An 18,196-nucleotide genomic window follows, 5' to 3' on the forward strand; every position below is an offset into this window, starting at 1 on the left:
CTGGCCTCTGCTGCCGCAGGGTTGCCCACATTCCGATTATAACTACTGTACCCCTCCCTCTCACCGGCATGAATGAGCAAGAGCCCCGTAATCAGCTGCTGCTTTAACCCCTTCCTGTCTGGGTGGGGAACAGATGCCTGAGGGCGACCTACATGCAGAGGTGGGGCCAAAACCAAAGCTGAACCCCAGGAGCTGTGCGAACAAAGAAGAGAAATGGAAATTTCTCTGCGCAGCCTCAGGAGCAGTAGATTAAATCCCCACAGTCAACTTGATGTGCCCTGCATCTGTGGAATATCTGAATGTTTTTTTTATTTTAATAATTTTTAAAATTTTTATAATCTTATTTTTATTTTTTTAATTTATTATTTCTTTTTCTTTCCTTTTTTCTCCTTTTGCTTCTGAGCCGTGTGGCTGACAGGGTCTTGATGCTCTGGCCTGGTGTCAGGCCTGAGCCTCTGAGGTGGGAGAGCCGAGTTTGGGATATTGGACCACCAGAGACCTCCCGGCCCCACATAATATTAATTGGCGAGAGCTCTCTCAGAGACCTCCGTCTCAACGCTAAGACCCAGCTCTACCTAACAGCCAGCAAGCTCCAGTGCTGGACGCCCCATGCCAAACAACTATCAAGACAGGAACACAGCCCCACCCATTAGCAGAGAGGCTGCCTAAAATCATACTAAGTTCACAGACACCCCAAAACACACCACTGGGCGTGGCCCTGCCCACCAGAAAGACAAGATCCAGCACCACCCACCAGAACACAGGCACCAGTCCCCTCCACTGGAAAGCCTACACAAGCCACTGAACCAACCTTACCCACTGGGGGCAGACACCAAAAACAATGGAAACTATGAATCTGCAGCCTGCGAAAAGGAGACCCCCAAACACTGTATGTTAAGCAAAATGAGAAGACAGAGAAATACGCAGCATATGAAGGAGCAAGGTAAAAACCCACCAGACCAAACAAATGAAGAGGAAATAGGCAGTCTACCTGAAAAAGAATCCAGAGTAATGATAGTAAAGATGATCCAAAATCTTGGATGTAGAATGCAGAAAATACAAGAAGCGTTTAACAAGGACCTAGAAGAACTAAAGAGCAATGATGAACAACACAATAAATGAAATTAAAAATTCTCTAGAAGGAATCAATAGCAGAATAACTGAGGCAGAAGAACGGATAAGTGTCCTGGAAGATAAAATAGTGGAAATAACTACTGCAGAGCAAAATAAAGAAAAAAGAATGAAAAGAATTGAGGACAGTCTCCGAGACCTCTAGGACAACATTAAACACACCAACATTCAAATTATAGGGGTCCCAGAAGACAAAGAGAAAAAGAAAGGGTCTGAGAAAATATTTGAAGAGATTATAGTCAAAAACATCCCGAACATGGGAAAGGAAATAGTCAAGTCCAGGAAGCGCAGAGAGTCCCATACAGGATAAATCCAAGGAGAAACATGCCAAGACACATATTAATCGAACTATCAAAAATTAAATACAAAGAAAAGATATTAAAAGCAGCAAGGGAAAAGCAACAAATAACATACAAGGGAATCTCCATAAGGTTAACAGCCGATCTTTCAGCAGAAACTTTGCAAGCCTGAAGGGAGTGGCAGGACATATTTAAAGTGATGAAAGGGAAAAACCTACAACCAAGATTACTCTACCCAGCAAGGATATCATTCCAATTTGTCGGAGAAATTAAAACCTTTAGAGACAAGCAAAAGCTAAGAGAATTCAGCACCACCAAATCAGCTTTACAACAAATGCTAAAGGAACTTCTCTAGGCAGGAAATACAAGAGAAGGAAAAGACCTACAAAAACAAACCCAAAACAATTAAGAAAGTGATAATAGGAGCATGCATATCGATAATTACCTTAAATGTAAATGGATTAAATGCTCCAACCAAAAGACATAGACTGGCTGAATGGATACAAAAACAAGACCTGTATATAGGCTGTCTACAGGAGACCCACTTCAGACCTAGGGACACATACAGACTGAAAGTGAGGGGATGGAAAAAAATATTCCTTGCAAATGGAAATAAAACAAAAGCTGGAGTAGCAATTCTCATATCAGACAAAATAGACTTTAAAATAAAGACTATTACAAGAGACAAAGAAGGACACTACATAATGATCAAGGGATCAATCCAAGAAGAATATATAACAATTGTAAGTATTTATGCACCCAACATAGGAGCACCTCAATACATAAGGGAAATGCTAATAGCCATAAAAGGGCAAGTCGACAGTAACACAATCATAGTAGGGGACTTTAACACCCCACATTCACCAATGGACAGAGCATCCAAAATGAAAATAAATAAGGAAACACAAGCTTTAAATGACACATTAAACAAGATTGACTTAATTGATATTTATAGGACTTTCCATCCAAAAACAACAGAATACACTTTCTTCTCAAGTGCTCATGGAACATTCTCCAGGATAGATCATATCTTGGGTCACAAATCAAGCCTTGGTAAATTTAAGAAAATTGAAATCATATGAAGTATCTTTTCCGACCACAACGCTGTGAGACTAGATATCAATTACAGGAAAAAAAACTGTAAAAACAAACACATGGAGGCTAAACAGTATGCTACTAAATAACCAAGCGATCACTGAAGAAATCAAAGAGGAAATAAAAAAATACCTAGAAACAAATGACAATGAAAACACTACGACCCAAAACCTGTGGGATGCAGCAAAAGCAGTTCTAAGGGGAAGTTTAGAATCCTACTTCAAGAAACAAGAAACATCTCAAATAAATAAACTAACCTTACATCTAAAGCAATTAGAGAAAGAAGAACAAAAAAACCCCCAAAGTTAGCAGAAGGAAAGAAATCATAAAGATCAGAACAGGAATAAATGAAAAAGAAATGAAGGAAACAATAGCAAAGATCAGTAAAATTAAAAGCTGGTTCTTTGAGAAGATAAACAAAACTTGTAAACCTTTAGCCAGACTCATCAGGAAAAAAAGGGAGAAGACACAAATCAACAGAAGTAGAAATGAAAAAGAAGTAACAACTGACACTGCAGAAATACAAAGAATCGTGAGAGATTACTGCAAGCAACCATATGCCAATAAAATGGATAACCTGGAAGAAATGGACAGATTCTTAGAAAAGCACAACCTTCCGAGACTGAACCAGGAAGAAATAGAAAACATAAACAGATGAATCACAAGCACTGAAATTGAAACTGTAATTAAAAATCTTCCAACAAACAAAAGCCCAGGACCAGATGGCTTCACAGGTGAATTCTATCAAACATTTAGAGAAGAGCTAACACCTATTCTTCTCAAACTCTTCCAAAATATAGCAGAGGGAGTAACACTCCCAAACTCATTCTACGAGGCCACCATCACCCTGATACCAAAACCAGACAAAGATGTCACAAAAAAAGAAAACTACAGGCCAATATCACTGATGAACATAGGTACAAAAATCGTCAACAAAATACTAGCAAACAGAATCCAACAGCACATCAAAAGGATCATACACCTGGCTTCCCTGGTGGTGCAGTGGTTAAGAATCTGCCTGCCTTTGCAAGGGACACAGGTTCAAGCCCTGACCCTGGAAGATCCCCCATGACACAGAGCAACTAAGCCCATGTGCCACAACAACTGAAGTCTGCGCGCGTAGAGCCCGTGCTCTGCAACAAGAGAAGCCACAACAATGAGAAGCCCTTGCACTGCAATGAAGAGTAGCCCACGCACAGCAATGAAGACCCAACACAGCCAAAAATAAATTAATTAATTAATTAAAAAAAGAAAAAGGATCATACACCATGATCAAGTGGGCTTTATCCCAGGAATGCAAGGATTCTTCAATATATGCAAATCTGTCAGTGTGATACACCATATTAACAAATTGAAGGATAAAAACCATATGATAATCTCGATAGATGCAGAATAAGCTTTCGACAAAATTCAACACCCATTTATGTTAAAAACTCTCCAGAAAGTAGGCATAGAGGGAATTTACCTCAACATAATAAAGGCCATGTATGAAAAACCCACAGCCAACATCTTTCTCAGTGGTGAAAAACTGAAACCATTTCCTCTTAAGACCAGGAGAAAGACAAGGTTGTCCATTCTCACCACTATTATTCAACATAATTTTGGAAGTTTTAGCCACAGCAATCAGAGAAGAAAAAGAAATAAAAGGAATCCAAATTGGAAAAGAAGAAGTAAAGCTGTCACTGTTTGCAGATGACATGATACTATACATAGAGAACCCTAAAGGTGCTTCCAGAAAACTACTAGAACTAATCAGTGAATTTGGTAAAGTAGCAGGATACAAAATTAATGCACAGAAATCTCTTGCATTCCTATACACTAATGATGAAAAATGTGAAAGAGAAATTCAGGGAACACTCCCATTTACCATTGCAACAAAAAGAGTAAAATACCTAGGAATAAACCTGCCTAAGGAGACAAAAGACCTGTATGCAGAAAACTATAAGACACTGATGAAAGAAATTAAAAATGATACAAACAGATGGAGAGATATACCATGTTCTTGGATTGGAAGAATCAACATTGTGAAAATGACTATACTACCCAAAGCAATCTACAGATTCAATGCAATCCCTATCAAACTATCACTGGCATTTTTCACAGAACTAGAACAAATAATTTCACTATTTGTATGGAAACACAAAAGACCCTGAATAGCCAAAGCAGTCTTGAGAAAGAAAAACGGAGCTGGAGGAATCAGGCTCCCTGACTTCAGACTACATACAAAGCTCCGGTAATCAAGACAGTATGGTACTGGCACAAAAACAGGAATATATATCAGTGAAACAGGATAGAAAGCCCAGAGATAAACCCACTCATATATGGTCACCTTATTTTTGATAAAGGAGGCAAGAATATACAATGGAGAAAAGGCAGCCTCTTCAATAAGTGGTGCTGGGAAAACTGGACAGCTGCATGTAAAAGAATGAAATTAGAACACTCCCAAACACCGTACACAAAAATAAACTCAAAATGGATTAAAGACCTAAATGTAAGGTCAGACAGTATAAAACTCCTAGAGGAAATCATAGGAAGAACGCTCTTTGACATAAATCACAGCAAGATCCTTTTTGACCTACCTCCTACAGAAATGGAAATAAAAACAAAAATAAACAAATTGGACCGAATAAAATTTAAACGCTTTTGCACAACAAAGGAAACCATAAAAAAGACGAAAAGACAACCCTCAGAATGGGAGAAAATATTTGCAAACGAAGCAACTGACAAAGGATTAATCTCCAACATATACAAACAGCTCATGCAGCTCAATATCAAAAAAACAAACAACCCAACGCAAAAATAGGCAGAAGACCTACATAGACATTTCTCCAAAGAAGATATACAGATTGCCAACAAACACATGAAAGGATGCTCAGCATCACTAATCATTAGAGAAATGCAAGTCAAAACCACAATGAGGTATCACCTCACACCGGTCAGAATGGGCATCATCAAAAAAATCTACAAAAAAAAAAAAAAGTACAAACAATAAATGCTTGAGAGGGTGTGGAGAAAAGGGAACCCTCTTGCATGTTCGTGGGAATGTAAATTGATACAGCCACTATGGAGAACAGTATGGAGGTTCCTTAAAAAACTAAAAATAGAACTACCATATGACCCAGCAATCCCACTACTGGGCATATACCCTGAGAAAACCATAATTCAAAAAGAGTCATGAACCACAATGTTCATTGCAGCACTATTTACAATAGCCAGGACATGGAAGCAACCTAAATGTCCATCGACAGATGAATGGATAAAGAAGATGTGGCACATACATACAATGGAATATTACTCAGCCATAAAAAGAAACAAAATTGAGTTATTTGTAGTGAGGTGGCTGGACCTAGAGTCTGTCATACAGAGTGAAGTAAGTCAGCAAGAGAAAAACAAATACCATATGCTAACACATATATATGGAATTATTAAAAAAAATTGTTCTGATGAACCTAGGGGCAGGACAGGAATAAAGACGTAGACGTAGAGAATGGACTTGAGGACACGGGGAGGGGGAAGGGTAAGCTGGGACGAAGTGAGAGAGGACCATTGACCTATATGCACTACCAAATGTAAAATAAGTAGTTAGTGGAAAGCATCCACATAGCACAGGGAGATCAGCCTGGTGCTTTGTGACCACCTAGAGGAGTGGGATAGGGAGGGTGGGAGGGAGATGCAAGAGGGTGGGGATATGGGGGTATATGTATACATATAGCTGATTCACTTTGTTGTACAGCAGAAATTAACACAACCTTGTCAAGCAATTATACTCCAATAAAGATGTTAAATAAAAAAAATAGAAGAAAATAAAATAACCTTTATCTTCCAGAAAAACCACACTAAATATTAAAGGGAACAGGTCACAACCCAAAGCATGAGATATTACCCTTTGTCCAGAGCTCTCCTTTGCTCACCTTGTGGAGCTCAGCTCTTGAGAGAGGTCAGGATATCCCCAGTGAGCCACCTGCCTGCTGCCCCTGCAGCCGCCAGCCCCTGTGCTGACATAAACCACAATCAGCCCACTCTTCCTGGGACCTCACTCCCTCCTACAGGATGCTTCTTCCTGGGATCCCTACCCTGACAGTGCCCTGGGTAGGTGGGGGCTGCCCTTCTCTCCAAGCCATGGGGGTGTTCTCTGGCTCAGAGGTGCCCCCAGCTGGCCCACCCACCTATTCCTTTCCTCTGTTTTTTGGTGCAGTGTAATTGTGTATTTATCTGTTGCCTGCCACTCCCTTCCCCCCTGAGATTGTCCACAGCCCTTTCCTGCATGCCCAGAGCCTCAGGGACCATATGGTGACTGAGAGAGGTACACGACCCTTGCCAGAAGCAGGAGTTGGGGGACCAAACATCCTCTTCTCCACTGACATCTCCACTCCCTGTGCACCTACCTGGACCCCAGACTCTGCGCCTTCTCTCTGCTTCATGGTGAAAGAGTGGTGAGGAATGGGCCAGCTCTGCAGCAGGTTGAGTCTGGGTCAAATCCTCTAGACTTGGGAAGGCTCTTCCCACCAATGGAATCCGGGGCCTAGAGTGTGCAGAGACACTAGGCAGGGCCAGTGACCCCCACCCTTGGGCCCACTCTGTCCCCAGAGCCCCTGTCGTGGAGTGATTCCCTGTACATGGGACTGTTCTCAACAAAGACCCTCGAGGCTTTCTTTTGTTTTATGACCAAATGGGGTTGGAGAGAGGTCCAGGTTGCCACCCCAGGACTCTGGCTGTTCTGGGCATTCTCTCCCAGCTACTCATGTCCCGCCTCTGTACTGTGTGTGTGGATCCTGCCTTTCTCTGGCAGGACTCAGGGCCGCTGGGCAGCTCTGCTCGTCATGGGGTTGGTTGGGCTTTGCCTGGGGAAAGGAGATGGTCGCAGAATCCCCTGTGAGCAGACAGTGTGGCCATCTGGGTCTAATGGCTTCAGCCCTCATTGGCGGTGGTGTTGGGCAGAGCTGGTCCCTGGGTGGCCTGGGAGGGCCTGTCGGACCCAGGGCTTTCTTCGTCTAACCACCTTGGCCACCCGTCCTCCCTGTCCCCACTCTGAGGGTGCCGTCCGTGACTGGCTGGACCTTTTCCCTATAGGAGACAAGAGCCAGCATTGTCCCAGAATGCTTTTATCCTTTATAATCTGATTGACTCTCGCCATCTTTACCCAATAAGTAATTTACCAATAATTTATCCACCACCAGGGACCTGGCGGGAGGCAGGCTGGTCTAAGAGAACTCACCTCCCTTAATTGCTGGGGCCAGCTGATTAATGGGGCCAGCCAGCAATCAACAAACAGTGGAAAGGACCCCGGCCAGCTCTGAGAGGGGGACGCTGGGCAGCACACTGCGGCGGCTCTGGGCAGTTCTCTGAGGACATGCCAACTGACCTTTTAAATTATCAAGCAGTGTGTCACCTAGTTAAAAATAGCGCAGTGGCTTAGAACATAAAATAAGGTCTGCTCCTTCCCACCTCCACACCCAGCCCAGCTCCAAGAGGCGCTGTCATTAAAGAGCTGACTTTTGTCTTATACTCAAGTCTCGGATTTATCCTGTTTAGCTGGCATCTAAAAACGAAAACTATAGCGTATGCAGGGCACATATGTTAGCTTTGTTAGTTACGTTATTTATAACATGAACCTCTTGCTCCGAACTATAATATAATGAAATCTTTAACTTTGCTGTTGGTTGATGCTGAAATATTGGCAGAAACAATTTTTATTATAACTATAAATAATCCTGTGAGTTTCCTCTAGAATCAGTGACCAGACCATTGGAAGGTCTAGTAACTGAAATATAACTGAAATGTCATCGTCCAAAGCTGTCTGTTGGGGCAGGGAGTGGCACAGTGGGGCAACCCCACGTCCTTTCTGGTTTCCTTCTCCTGGTGCAGCCAAGTTCAGTCGTCCATTGTGGGCCAGTGGAGTTGGCTTCACCAAGTTCCCTTCTGTGTTCTGTGTTGCAGAAACACTTCCAGTAGCTGTTTCACCTAGGGTGCTGGGAAGTAACCTTTGGGTTCTCGAGTGTCTGAGAATAAGTCTTTGGGCCTCGTGGTTTGATGTCCCTTTGGCTGGTGATAGAATTCCAGGTTTGAGCCGGCACGTTGAGGATGTTGCCAGTGTTGCCGGTGAGACTGGGTGCCTGTCTGGGTGTTCCTCAGCAGGTAGAACTTGATCTCAGTCTTTGGGAATCTCACTTTTGCTGGAATGAGACTGGAGGTGGGTCATTTTTCATTTACTCTGACCTGGCCTTGGCACATGCTTTTATTCTAAATAGTTCTTCTTTTAGCTCAGGGAAATGCTATTCTGCTATCTTCCTCCTTCCTGATATCTGTTTTCTGCTCTTATAACTCCTGTTCCTTGTTAGGACTTCCAGCTGGTTCTTTCATGTCTCTTGATGTTTTTCTTCTATTTCTCTCATTTGGTTTTCAGATGCTTTCACTTTATTTTTTACATTTGAAAAATGGAGGTATAACTTACACATGATGAAACACAGATCTTAAGTGTATAGCTGATGAGCTTTGACAGATGCATGCGAAGGTGTAACCCTTGTCCTCTGTTATAATGTAGAGTGTTCCCGTCGTCCCCCCACACCTCCCCAGGTTCTCAGCTCCTGCATCTTCCCCCACCAAAGAGGCAAGCCCTTGTTCTGGTTTCACCCCCACGTGTGAGTTCTGCCTTTTCTGGAGTTTGGGAGATATTATGAATGGAGCTGCTGTCAATCCTTTGTTTTGAGGTGGTTACCTTGGAGGGGAGTGGCTGGATCTAGAGCAGGGGTGAACCTGCCAAGGGCTCACTGAGGCTTGTACCAGCTTGCACTTCCAACAGCTGTGTGCCCAGAGGGAGCCCAGCTGCTCTCAGATGCCCAGTGGTTGGAATGATCCCTCTTTTAATTTTAGCCCTTCTGGTGGGTGTGAAGTGGTATCTTGTGCTTGTAATTGGCATTTTCCTGGTGACTCATGATGCTGAGCATGTTTTCATGTGCTTATTGACCGTTTCTTCATCTTCTTTTGTGACTTTGCTGTTCATGTCTTTATTGTTGAGGTATGGGAGTTCCATCTGTATTCTAGATGTAACTCCCATGTCAAATACACGTATTGAGAATACGTTGGTGGCTTGACTTATTTTCTAAAACAGAGCATCACCTTTGATGAGTAGAACATGTTTCCATGTTATTGTCTTGGTTAAATGGTTACTTTTTTGTATTTAGTGTTTCATTAGATTACAGAATATCTTATTCTTCAAGTATGGAGCTTTAATTTGCAAAAGCTCTTCCTTGATTGTTTCTTTTTAAGGAGAAGCTGCTCTTATTTATGTGTGTCAGCCTCTTGGATCTTTATGAGGACATGAACTAGATTTTTTTTTTGAAGTCGCTTCTGTCCCTGAATTATTTGTTTTTCTGGGATCAGTCTTGGTATATCTTTGCTCTGTTGGTGATTATGCCGTCCAGTCCCACTTGTGCGTGGAGTGTCTGATGAGGGTTCGTTGGGGTGGGCCTGGCGGGAGGGAGAATGCCTAATGGGTACAGTGCCGCTTGGGATAGAATATTCCTTAACCAGCTGATCTCGTCATGATTCCAGGGCCCTCCTCTTCTCTTTGGATTGGTTGGAGTCTGGCTTGATGTCCTCTGAGGTCTTTCAAAGGACCCGAGGGGTTTTGGCCTGTGATTTTTTTTCAGCTCTGATTTCTCCCTCCATTTGTCCAGATTTATCCATTTCTGTCTTCCTAGAACTCCTCAAAACTTGACGTTTTGTGTTCATTTGTATTTATGTTTCTTTCTGAGAGTCCTCCTGGTGGGAGGGTGAAGGCGTGGGCTTTGTGGGCTGATTGGGCCGTGATGGAGGTGACATTGGGGGTCCACACTCAGGCTTGGGGAGAAGGCCGTGCTGGGGTCCCTAGAGGTAAGATTCATCCATGAGTTGAAGTTGAAAACAACAGAGCTCTGAGTGCTCTGAGGTGGGAATCCTTTGGAAGGTTTTGGGAAGGGAAGGGCCAGGATCTAGGCTGCAGGGGCGGGATGAGGCAGGGGGCAGGGTTGGTGATGGATGGGGGTCAGGGAAATGCTGGAGAGAAGATGGGGTGGGGACAAGCAAGGTGCTTGCGGTGTTGGAATGTGCTGCGGGTGTCAGTGGTCTTCCTCCAGAGATGTGGCTGGAGCACACTTATGGGCGACACCCCAGAGGTGGCTCCTAGTACTTTGATGGTGGTGTTATAGTTCCCCACTTAAACTTAACGTCCAGCTTAGTGCTCAGGGTGCAGGTGTTCCCAGGCCCCAGGAAGTGTGTCTGCCATGTCCTCTAGCACTGATGCGGGCATGGCTGGGCCTCTGCTCTTCTTCTCTGTTCTTGTCTCTTGTCTCTTGTCAGCATCTCCTGATTTTCTGGTTGTCATCTGCTGTGGTTGTGAACATATTCTCAAAGTTATGTGTAAATTAGAAGTAAACGGATGCTTCTTTCTTTTAATAATGCTCAGTAAGTAGGTGTGGAGGGAGCAAGGTTTCAGAGCTGTTTTTAGGGGACAAGCTCATGAGTATTGCAGTGTGGGTTTTGGAGGTGTCTCTGGTTCCCGGAGACCATTTTGCCTCAGCCCTTCTTGAGCAAGGAGGAGCTCATTCAGGATCAGTGAGGCTTCAGGGTCTGATGTTGCAGATGCTGGAGAACCAGGAGCAACTCGTGCCGGCTTTCTAAGTCAGAGGCCTGCTCTGCTCTCTGTGGATAGAGAGGGGAAGGACTTGGGTCAGACTTCCCTCGACCCTAGATGTCTAGTCCTTTCCATCTGCTGTGCTCTGTGTGTAAGGAGACGAGCGAGTGGCCTGGCAGATTCCTGGCCCTGGCTCCCTGGAAGGCCTCTGCCTGAGGCTGCGCAGGGCGTCCCTCTCAGCCTGTGTGTGTTTCTCCCTAGGACCGGAAGCTCACCAAACTGGAGAGGCAGCGGTTCAAGGAGGAGGCCGAGATGCTGAAGGGCCTGCAGCACCCCAACATTGTGCGCTTCTATGACTTCTGGGAGTCCAGTGCCAGGGGGAAGCGGTGCATCGTGCTGGTGACTGAACTGATGACCTCGGGGACGCTGAAGACGTGAGCGTGCCACCTGCCCAGCCAGCCGGGGCCTCGGGGTGGGCTTGACCCAGGGCTCAAGAGTCGCGATGGCCGAGGCCCCAGGCCTCCTATCTGCTTGGGGTGGTCCTGGCTGGTGTGGCCAGCACCCCTCTCTCAGAAGTGCCCCTGTTTGGGTGATAAATACACAGCCCCCAGCAATTGGAAGCCCCTTCCCCACACGAGCCGTCGGTGAGCCACACCCCCACCCGCAGGTACCTGAAGCGGTTCAAGGTGATGAAGCCCAAGGTCCTGCGCAGCTGGTGCCGGCAGATCCTGAAGGGCCTGCTGTTCCTGCACACCAGGACGCCCCCCATCATCCATCGGGACCTCAAGTGCGACAACATCTTTATCACCGGACCCACAGGGTCTGTGAAGATTGGCGACTTGGGCCTGGCCACCCTCAAGAGAGCATCCTTTGCCAAGAGTGTGATAGGTAAGCCCGTCTCCAGGGCACCTCCCCACCCCTCGGGGTCACCGTCCTGCAAGAGTGAGGTGCGCTAGTTCTGCTCCCTTCCTGTGCCCCTGTGCCAGGCTGCAGCCCTGGATGCCCTGTGAGTCCCTTGGCTCTGTCCCTTGGGTGGTGAGGCCGACTGGCACCAAGGGGCTGTTGGTGCTGTGGGTACTTGGGAGTGGGAAGGAGGTCCGGAGGACAGAGGGATGTGGGGACTTTGTGGTCAGTGAGGCTGGAGCTGGCTTCAGTGGGCTGGGGGGTGGGTAGGGTGCCCCAGGCCCTGAGGCCCACAGAAAGTAGCCCTTGGGGTACTTTGGGGCACAGAGTGAGCGTGTGGGGCATGGGGGCTGAGGGATTCCATGTGGATGGCAATTTGCTGGCCATTCCTGCCTCTGCATTTCTTGTCCTCCTCTGAGAAGCCGCTCTGTTGCTGTAGTTGCCACGAGGAGATGGTCTGCAGCTCGTGCCAGCCCCGTGTGAGGTCCTGGTGTGGTCCTGATACACAGTGGGCACTATGTGTCCACCAGGCCCGGTGGGAGCCCCTCCAGGCTTTGCAAAGAGAGTGCTTGGAGGGACTGTGGGGCAGCCATTTACGGGGTTCAAGATGTCTGGAAAGTGCCAGTGTGCTGCAGGGTCAGGTGGCTCCAGGATGTGGCTCTGGAAGCTTGGATCAGGTGGGATTGGGAGAGGCTGTCCTGCGTGCCATGATGTGAGGGCTTCTTCCCACATAAGCAGAATGAGAGGGTGATTCAGGGCTTTGCGAGTTCATGGTTTTGCTGTATGGTTGGAGACAGAACTTGACCTGTTTGTGGAAAATGAAACCGGTGGGAATTTGGAAACTTCTCTGGCAGGGTAGTGGGTTTGAAATGTGACATCTGGGGCAGGGTGGCCACTGGGGGTGCCCTGTGGACATGGGGCCTCCGGCTGAACAGGGAAGCTGAGTGGTAGGGCAAGGGTTGACCCAGGCCTCAGTTCCCTATCTGTGAAATAGGTGGAGCAGGTGAGGGTCTAGCTGTGGGACACACCCCCAGCCTGTGAGCTGCTGGAGGTTTCCAGGCAGGTTTTGCAGATTTGGCCTTGGCAGTGGGGGTTTCCTTGGTGCCTCTTTTCCCTCTTGGAAATGGACTTTCCAGTTGTTGGGGTGCGATGAAGCCTGGGTGTTTCCAGGAGGCACAGTGAGCCGCACAAAGGGTGCCTGATTTCATGGGGCTCCCCGGTCACCCCACCTTTTGCTCAGCTGGAGCCCACGAGGCTCCACACTCATTGTCAATGGGGGCTGATTAATGCATCTAAATGGGCCCTGGCCTCAGCAAGGGGCCTCAGCTGAGTGGGGGGGGGGTCTGTGGTAAGGTGGGGGATCCGCCAGGATGACGCTTTCCCTTCCATGCTGTGTCCAGGGTACCTGCGGGGCGGTTGATGCTGTGGACCCATTCTGGGTGCAGCCGTCAGAGAGGTTTTGTGCAGATAAGACGTGGCCCACTTGAGACATCTGGGTGGCAGCCTCCCAGATGCTACCCGTGACCCTTGTGGGGTTTGTCCCAGAGGGCCACTTGGATCTGATGCTGTCATGGTGTGCTCTCACTGCGTTTGTGCTGGGTCCTGAGTGGGTGGAGCTGAAGTGGGCGCAGTCCTTCCTGCAGGTGTTCACAGCCATGGAGGCTGGGATGTGGGGGATGTGGGGCCATGGGGCTGAGGAGGTGTGCCCAGAGGTCCCTGGACAGACACGTGTGTGTGTGTGCCAGCACACACACATTCTTATTAACATTTAGATTTAAATGGCTACATTGTAAGGAAGGAGAAGAAAGTTCAGTGTCTGTGGCCCAAGCACATGTGCAGAATTGGCGTCCCCCACCATCCCGGATTGGTGGAGCTGGGGCCCACACACACCCACTGCCCACCCTATCCCCCCCAAAGCCAGGACATCTGGGGGCCTTGGGGTATTTCTTGTAAAGCAGCATTCCTGGTTCCCAAGGGTCTCAGGAGAGACTGAGCTGGGTGATTGGGAGTCCTGACCAGGTGAGTGGGGTCCCCCCAGGCCAGCTCAGCTCCCAGCTTCTTGCCAGTAACCCTGAGGCTCCTTTCTCCCTCTTCCCCTATAGATGGATATAGCCAAGTGCAAAAAATTTTCAGTACAGTCATATGGTTCAAAAGCCCAAAAGGATGAAAAATTCCTTGTGCAAGGTCCCTTGAACTCCTGTTTTCTCTCTACTCATCATTATTTCTGATGGGATCTTCCAGAATTCTTTATGTGTGTGTGTAAATCATAACATAGATTCTTGTTTTTCCCATTTTTTACCCAAACTGTTAACTTTTTTTGTTAAACATATAGTACATCTTAAATTGAAATTATAGGTAAAGGAGAAAAAAATTAAAATCACCCTTAATCTACCTGCATCCCAGGCCCCCCCACAACCCCCATGCTTTTTAACCCAATAGTTTGCACTGTTTTGCATCTGCTTTTTAAAAAAATTGGAACATTTTGAGAATCTTCCAAAGTCAACAAAGATGGAGTAGTGAAAATTAAAAGCAGCCTTATTGAAATTGATGGCCCCTTTTCTTTGCATTCAGCTTGACAGATGCTCAACTCGACCTATTTTAATAAAAGGAGTTTGTGATTGTTAAAGCAAATGTTTGTTACAGGAAAATTAAAAACACCAGACTAGTGTAACTAAAGGAAAAATCAGCCGTAACCCCACCTCCTAGCTGAGTCATTTTGGTCTGTGCTTATCGTTTTATATGGGATGGTCAGCATGCATGTGCCGTCATATATTTGGCTTATTTTACTCAGCCTATGTGAGTCTCTCATATCCTTAAAAATTCAGAGTAAGCGTTATTTTAAAATCTCTTGTGCTTCGAATGGATGGGCAGTTCTCACCATAACACCTAGCTGGTACCTGCCAGGTGAATGGCACCTGCCCAGCTGTCCCCAGGCAGCCATCTTCAGTGAAGATGATCACTGTCTGGGCTGCTGGGTGCTCTGCTTGTCTAGGGACATGGGAGGCTTTCTGGGGTTTTGCAGTTTAAGGAGCTATGTGGTGGCCACACGTTTTTGTCTGTTCGGGGTTATCTGGGCCTGTGGCCAGGAGGGGTGTGCTTAGGCTTCTGCCTCCTCAAAGAGGCACCTCTGCCATTTCTGACACAAACCCTGTCTCCTGGGAAGTAATGGTCTCTCAGCTCTGTGGTCAGGGGATGGCACTGTGAACTGATCCAACCTGGAATCAGGAGGGTCCAGGGGGAATTTTGGGGAACTTCTGTCAATAAAGCAGAAGCCTGTTTGAATCCTGCATTCCAGGACCAATGACAAGGAGCATGGGGGCAGGGCCAGCCCTGGCTTGTGGATGGGGGAGGAGGCATGAGGCTCTGAGAGGCCCAAGGGTCTCCTGGGCCCAGTGACCACTGACCCTGCATCTTTTGCTCCTGGGCGCAGGTACCCCTGAGTTCATGGCACCAGAGATGTATGAGGAGCATTACGATGAGTCCGTGGATGTTTATGCCTTCGGGATGTGTATGCTGGAGATGGCCACCTCGGAGTACCCCTACTCGGAGTGCCAGAACGCCGCCCAGATCTACAGGAAGGTCACCTGTGTGAGTCCACCGGCCACTGTGACGGGCTGTGCATCCCGCGCTGGGCTCTGTGTGCTTTGTAAAATCCTCACAGAAGCTGTGTGAGGACGGGAAGGAAGCCAGTTTACAGATGGGGAAATAGAGGCTTAGTGGGTAACTCAGGTCTCTGAGCTGCGGTGGAGTAGCAGCAGTTGTAATGTGGGCCATGGGCGGATCCTGGAGGCTGTCACTGGGGCCTCACGCAGCTCTGCGGGGCTGGAGCACCGAAGGGGCCTCTCCAGGAGGTGGCCAGGCCGCCTGTCCATAGAACCCCTCCTCTGTGCCACCTGGGGGCTGCTGGCTTTCCCACCTTCTGGCATGTCCCCAGGCTTTAATTGGATGGTTTCAGTTGTGAGAACAGCATCCTGTCCTCCCCCTGTGGCTGTCCCGCTGGGTGGGGAATGCAAGGCGAGCATCCAGGGCAGGGCGGCTGGGGCTGGGGCTTTTCTGGGCCCTGGTAGCTCACTGTCCATTTGCATCTGCGGCCCCAAGGCCCCACCACCCGAGTGCTGGTTGCCTCGCCCCCGCCCCCGATGCAGCCTCCTCACTTCTGCAGAAGCATGAGGAGCCATGGTTCTCGCCACTCCAGAGCGCCCGCCCTTATCCCGCCCTCCTCCTTGAGCCCTTCCCGCAGGTTGCAGCTTGCTTCTGTCCTTTGGTTCTTAATTCTAAGTTATCTATTGGTCATTTATTTACTTTGAGCCCCTCCTGTGTGCCGCTGAGGGTGCAAGGTGGGAAGAGAGAATCCTTGGTTGGCAGCACTTGTGGGCATGGGTCAGAGACCCACAGATAGGTGTGCAGCTCCCCAGTGGTGCTGACCGGAGAGGTGGGCCCATCGTCTGTGGGCAGTGGTCCTCCAGGGGGGCAGGGGAGGGACCCAAGGGAGGTTAGGGCTGCATTGCCAGGCCTTGAAGGGGTGCTGGTGCCCAGGGTGCAGGTGGAGCAGCTGCTGACCTTGGTTCTGGTTGCACATGTGGATGGGGTGGTGGTCCTTCTGCTGGGCTTGGGGAGACAGAGACTGAGTCCCCTGGGCACATGCTCCTCGGCCACTCTGGTTCTTCCACCAGCCCTGCTGCCCCCCATTTAGGCCCTGGGAGACAGGACACTAGTCAGGGTCCCGCAGCTCCTACGTGGACCCATGTTGGTTTGGGTAAAGCTAGGCTCAGCCCCACCTTGCCTCCTTGAGGAAATCAGATGAAAGGTGCATTCCCTGATCCTTGGTGTTTCCTCTGTTTGCAATAACACCCTTGTGCTCTGGGTCCTCTGGGCCCTCACGCTACACCCACACGCTGGTCCAGCCTCCAGCATCTGCTCCCGTCCTTGGGGGTCTCTTGGGGTCTTGGTGCCCATAGTTCTCAGCTGCCCCAACTCTGTGCTTCTGAGCCCAGAGACGTGAGCCCCTTCAAAACAGCAACTTGTTCTTCTGGCACATTCTTTACCTGCTTTGGGGGCCTCAGCTTTCCAGAGATTTAAATGACAGTGTACGTACACACTTACCTGTACTTATAGTTTCTCAGACCACCTGCCCCCACCCCCGTAGGACTGTGGCCTTTCTTGCTGGCATAGGTAAACTTCTTTTTCTGTTGGCTTCAGTGGAGTGGCACGGGGTTCTCATCTTAGGGGGACCCCTTGTCTGCTTCTGAAACCCAGGGTGCTGTGTCTGTTGCTGCACAGACTCCCCTGCATGTCAGGCACAACCTGACCCCAATTGGTTATGGCCAGAGGTCATAGGCAGGGGTTTGGTGGGCACCATGGGGCCCCAGCTGGGTGGTGGGAGCTGCTGGGGATACTGCACTCCCAGGTCTGCCCCTGGGCTGGGGGTGCACCTCCCCTCTCCCCCATCCCTTTCTGTGGGAAAATGTACGCTTTAAAAGAACAAGCCAGGACAAGACCTTTGAAGGCAAAGTTGTTTTGAAGGAGGAAGAACATGATGGTTGAGCCCTCACTGTGTTCAAAATGCTTAAAAACCAGGATCCCCTCCCCCCAAACCCCACCCTGAACAGATTGCAAAGAAGACCGGCAGTCCAGCCCCTGTTCCTCCTGGAATCCTATCTGCTTGTGGGATTGACCCTCTGCTCCCCCCATGCCTCTGGCTGCATGCCCCTAGCACCCGCTGGGTCTCTGGTCAGCGTGACTGCTCAGCCACCTCCTGCTCCCGCTGCCTGAAAGTCATCTGATGTGGCTGCTGGCTGTGGAGTTCCGTGGCACAGTTGCTTGCTTGCAGCCCCCTCAAGCCACCAGGCCTTGGAAGTCAGCCCCGCCGGTGACCACAGTGGGGCCAGCAACAGTGACCACATAGTGACTTCTGCACCCTCCAGGGGGCTGTGGCGAGAAAGGCCAGCTCTTTAGGGTTCCTTGTCTAGCCTCCAAGACCCTCTGGGCAGCTGGCATGGGAGGCCCTGGCTGGCCGGCGGGTGGCCTCGGGCAGGTGTGCCTCCCCGGCCCCCTCCGCTGTGCAGTAAGAGTGCACATGCTCCCTTGTGGGGAGCTGGGTTGGGCAGAGTGAGCATCGTTGATGTCTGCTCTGAGTCTCCCCTGAATCTTTCTCTAC

The 18,196-nt window shown here is 48.4% G+C and overlaps 1 protein-coding gene across 11 annotated transcripts in view; it reads left to right on the plus strand.

The window, feature by feature from the left end:
- Nucleotides 1–18,196, plus strand: part of WNK2 (WNK lysine deficient protein kinase 2) — a 148,418-nt gene that overhangs the window by 30,501 nt on the left and 99,721 nt on the right. For 10 of the 11 annotated variants that reach the window (XM_036855342.1, XM_036855337.1, XM_036855340.1 and 7 more), the window contains exons 3-5: nt 11,398–11,570; nt 11,804–12,024; nt 15,470–15,627. In XM_036855342.1, the coding sequence (XP_036711237.1) occupies nt 11,398–11,570; nt 11,804–12,024; nt 15,470–15,627 (552 nt within the window). Of the gene's footprint in view, nt 1–11,397; nt 11,571–11,803; nt 12,025–15,469; nt 15,628–18,196 lie in introns of those variants that run through there. The other variant, XM_036855348.1, reaches the window with a different exon arrangement.

This window comes from Balaenoptera musculus, chromosome 6 (assembly GCF_009873245.2).
Source record: "Balaenoptera musculus isolate JJ_BM4_2016_0621 chromosome 6, mBalMus1.pri.v3, whole genome shotgun sequence".
Taxonomy (NCBI): domain Eukaryota; kingdom Metazoa; phylum Chordata; class Mammalia; order Artiodactyla; family Balaenopteridae; genus Balaenoptera; species Balaenoptera musculus.